We start from the raw sequence: 4,566 nt of genomic DNA, 5'->3' as shown, positions 1-4,566 counted from the left end.
AAAAAGACATGAAGCAACTACACAAAGACACAAAATCACCTTCAAAAACACAAAACAGCCACTAAATCACACAGAATGATGACAAAAAGTGCTGCAGATGTTTCATCAGCAGCTGGAAGCAACAGATTGGACTGTGTTCGTCATCAGGGTGACCCGTTACACTCTGGCTGCATCGCTTCAGGTCCTAACGGACGTGAACTTGTGGAGCAAAGTCAACGGGACGAGTGTTTAGTGATTTTCAAACTGTGTCCTTCTGGACCGATGCTGGAGCTGAAAGGTGGAGGAGCTTCAGCAGGTGTCTACACATCAGCTGGAGGTGGAGCTTCAGGAGAAGGCGAGCAGACGTGAGGAGCAGGAAGCTCGTTCAGACACATGAACACAAGGCTTCAGCTCTAAAGGGGGTCCGACTCCTGAAGGACACAAGTGGACCTGCTGGACGTTTGTCGCACTGTTCTTCCCTCGGTTCTGCTGACGAGCTCCTTTTCTCTGACTGCTCAGTGAGGGATTGAATAAGTGTCAGGCGATGCGTACCGTGGCCGCTGAAGTCGTCTCTGTCCAGCGCGCCGTGAGTGGGATCGGTGATGTACCGCAGGGCGACGCTGTTCTGTCGGGCTGGATGACCGTTCTGACGGAAGACAGACAGAAAACAGGTTTGAACGCAGCAGATCTTCACCTGACACAGAAAACCTGGAGAGGACTCAGAGTTTGGAGAAGGATGGACTCAGCATTTATCCACATGAGGCCACATGAACTTAAAAACAAAACGTCTCCAAAAAGGCTGAGTGATGTTCTTTAAAGCAACATGTCGTCTCTCTGCAAAGCAAATCCACAGAGACGCTGTGTCGGTCCGATGTGACCAAAACCAAGTCAAATCACTTCAGATACAATCAGCACATCACCAATGACTCAGAGTGACAGAAACTATTCCACAGTGGCTAAAAAATGTGTTTTCAGAATGACTCAGCGAAACAAAAGCGCCTCCAGGATGACTCAGCGTTCGTCCAACGTGTTGTTTTTATAAATGATTAAAAAACGTCTTAAATGAAAACAAGAACGTCCAAAACGGCTTAAAATTAGTTTTAAAAATGACTCAAACCATGTTCGCTGAGTCTCCGGGTTGGTCCACCGTGACAACATGAGTCCAAAACAACCCAGAACTGGACTTAACGGACTCAGTTTCTCTTCCTAAATGAGACGAGCTCCGAGCCAGTTCTCAAAACCCAATCTAAACTCTTCTTTCAGTTTCTGTAAAATGACAAAACTTCTCCAAAATGACTCAAAATGTTTCTTAAACCAAACAACAACAACAACAACAACAACAACAACAAAAACAACAATAAAGTTAAATGAAAACAACAGTCCACAGCTGGACCGAGCTCCTCTTTATGTCGGAGTTTTCTGGCCCAGCAAAGAGTGAATGAGAACCGGGTTCTCCAAGTGCTCGTACCGTGGCGCCACAGCGGCGGTCGTCATGGTTACCCAGGCCTTTGCAGGGCAGCAGGTATTCGTCTGCGTCGACCGCGTCCTCGGCGTCGCCGGTGCTCAGCAGGCGAGAGTAGAACCTGCTGTCTGACGGGCTGGGCGGTTCCCCCTGAGAACAAACAGACAAATGTGTCACGTTACAGGAACGTTCTGTATGAAACCTTCTGTCATCTGAGGCCTCCATAACATCTGGAGAACCTTTTCAGAACGTTCCTCCTCTGTCATCATAGACCATTGTGAGAATGTTTCATAGAAGAACGTTCTGTAACGTGTTCCTCAGCAACGTCCTCAGAACATTACAGGCTTTAACGTTTTATAAAAACCGTCTAATAACATGTGGAGAAGCTGTTTTGGAGGTTGGTTCCTCCTTGGTTGTCACAGAACCGCTGTTCCTGAGAACACACTGAAAGTCTGAGCTGACTCACGGGAACATTGTTGGAAACGACAGATCTCCCTGAAGCGTTCTGTGGACGTTGCATTAACGCTCACAGACATCATTAGAACTTGTAGGGGACGATGTTGAGGGAACGTGAGTTTGTTCCTCGCAGCGTCAGAACCCTAAACGGACCTCGTGAAGGATATACGTCACCCAGTGCAGGCGGCGGCGTCTGCTGCCTGTCCACCCAGACTGCAGGAGGTTCTGGCTTTTTGGATCCTGACTTCAAGGTTCACCTGAAAACGGCCACAAACGTGTTTTGATGAAAGCTCAGGTCAGGCGGTGTGGTCACGCTTTACCTGAACCACCAGGTATCTGGACGGGTCGCTGGCCATCTTAGAGAACTCCACCATCAGCTCTCTGAACCGCGGCCGACTGGACGGGTCGATCATCCAACCTGCAGCACAGTCAGACAGCTTCAGGCCTCAGAACCTCCACCCGCTGAACATGGCTTCCCTCAGAGGGTTCCTCTGGCCAAGGAACCCAGAACACCACCTTCTGTCCAGAACTTCTGGTTTTAAAGGTTCATTTCTACCAAAATAGGACTTTCTGTCCAAACGTTTAGAGTTTTAAAGGTTTATTCCACCGAAATACGACCTTTGTTCAAGTACATGCACCATAAAGGATTTATTCCAACTGAAATACTACTTTCAGTCCAAATATGAGCAGTTTTAAAGGTTTATTCCACCAAAAACACTAACTTCTGTCTACATACTTGTAGTTTTAAAGGATAATTTCTACCAAAATTCTACTCTTTGTCAAAATATTTAGTTTCAAGGGTTAATTTCTTGTAAAATACTATTTATTCTCAAAATATTTAAAGTTTATGCCACCAAAATACTACTTTCTGTCCAGATACTTCTAGTTTTAAGGTCAATTTCTACCAAAATACTACGTTCTGTTAAAAATATTTATCTTTTAAAGGTTTATGCCACCAAAATAACACCTTTCATTCACGTACATGCACTTTAAGAGTTTAATTCCAACTAACACGTCACTTTTAGTCCCAATGTGTCCTTTTAACGGTTTAAAAGGTTTAAATTTTCACAGCTCTGTAAAATAACAGTTAAAAATATTTTATAATTGTTTACACACATATTTTTTTCTGTTTCGCTGATTTAAACACAATAAAACTGTTTAATTTTACACTTAACTCTTGTAAATTTGACATTTATTTCCTGTTTTTTTTCTGTGTGTTTTCACTTGTTCTCGTTGTTATTTGTAATTTAACAAAAACAGAAAAACGTGCAACAGCATCTGTTGTTGAGTTGTGACACTGAGACGGTGCGAGTGGCTGTTCAGTGTTTCGCCCTTCAGAAGTGCAAATGTTTGAGTTCTTCTGTGACTTTCTGATTTGTTGTCTGTAATTCAACAAACCAGCGAAGACAGTAATTAGGCTTCTTCATCATTTAAATCCATGTTTTGTCTTTGAAATAATGGCAAATATCTGTAAACTAAACCGTGTCAAAGTGCTCACTGAGGACCAGGACCAGCTGATCCAGACTTGTTCTATTCTGTGGAACACCTCCACCTGTATGCGTTTTATTTTGAAGTGGGCTTCAGGACTTCCTCTTACATTTGACCATGATCATGTAGACGTCGATGGTGCAGACGGGCGGCTGCGGCAGACGCTCTCCTCTCTCCAGAACCGAGGCGATCTCGCTGGCCGGGATGCCGTCGTACGGCTTCGACCCGAACGTCATGAGCTCCCAAACGGTCACACCTGTAGAACCAAGAGTCAGGAAGCAGCCGCTCACCCAGACACAGACGTTCTAACAACGTTCTGAGGGGGTTTCCTTCAGTTCCCACAATGTTCCTCTTCAAGATAACCAAAGACGTTTTGAAAATGTTAAACATTCTTGAAACGTTCTGAGGAACTTCTGCAACGTTCTGTTTGTGTTTCCAGCAGGAAGTTTTCTCTTAGTTCTACTAAAGACGTTCTGAAAATGTTTGGTGACGTTCTGTGACTGTTGTCCTCTAGCGTTCTCAGAACAAACGCTGCATCTAGAACGTTCTCCCTTTGTTATCATGGAACATTGTGGGAACCTGGAGCTGACGATCAGTGAACAAATATGAAAACACCGTTCCAACTGATGAGTTTAAAAAACGCTGTGAACTTTTCGTTTAATTTGTTCTGTTTTCATTTTATCGACTTTTTGGCTTTTTTGAAATGTGCAAAAAAACATCAATGAAATGACAAAACCAGACAGTCTGCTGCAGAACGCCACAAAAACAAGAAGCATGAGCTCCACAGATCACAGATCATAGGAGTGGATCATAAAGACTAAAGGCAGGAGCTGAGCGTTTAGAGATGGACAAAGGCTTGAACATAAAACATCCATCAGACATCCAAATGGAAGACTCACATGGTTACTGGTTATCATGTAAACGGAGCTGAATCACGACTTTAGTCCAGTTTGTTATCGTCTCATTGAAAGTGTGTCATTTTCTGCTGCCACCAATGAGGGGGCAGAAAGCAGGGCTGCTGAGGCGACTCACCGTAGCTCCAGACGTCGCTCTGGTGGGTGTAGGTCCACTGCTGGATCGACTCCAACGCCATCCACTTGATGGGAACCTACGGGGAGCAGGAGGGACAAACGTCATGGTTCTACAACGAGCTGAGAGCAGCAGAACCTTCTCAGTTCTGG

General features: G+C 44.7%; 1 protein-coding gene across 1 annotated transcript in view; it reads right to left on the bottom strand.

Moving 5' to 3' along the window:
• LOC103367561 (melanoma receptor tyrosine-protein kinase-like) overlaps window positions 1–4,566 on the bottom strand; it is a 55,569-nt gene that overhangs the window by 1,566 nt on the left and 49,437 nt on the right. The window contains exons 20-24 of the mRNA XM_008295640.1: window positions 4,418–4,493; window positions 3,495–3,641; window positions 2,218–2,315; window positions 1,448–1,591; window positions 532–625 (exon numbers count right to left, since the gene is read on the bottom strand). Of these exons, the coding sequence (XP_008293862.1) occupies window positions 532–625; window positions 1,448–1,591; window positions 2,218–2,315; window positions 3,495–3,641; window positions 4,418–4,493 (559 nt within the window). The remainder of the gene's footprint in view (window positions 1–531; window positions 626–1,447; window positions 1,592–2,217; window positions 2,316–3,494; window positions 3,642–4,417; window positions 4,494–4,566) is intronic.

This window comes from Stegastes partitus, unplaced genomic scaffold, assembly GCF_000690725.1.
Source record: "Stegastes partitus isolate 25-593 unplaced genomic scaffold, Stegastes_partitus-1.0.2 Scaffold1062, whole genome shotgun sequence".
Lineage (NCBI taxonomy): Eukaryota > Metazoa > Chordata > Actinopteri > Pomacentridae > Stegastes > Stegastes partitus.
This window is presented reverse-complemented; position numbering and strand designations above follow the sequence as displayed.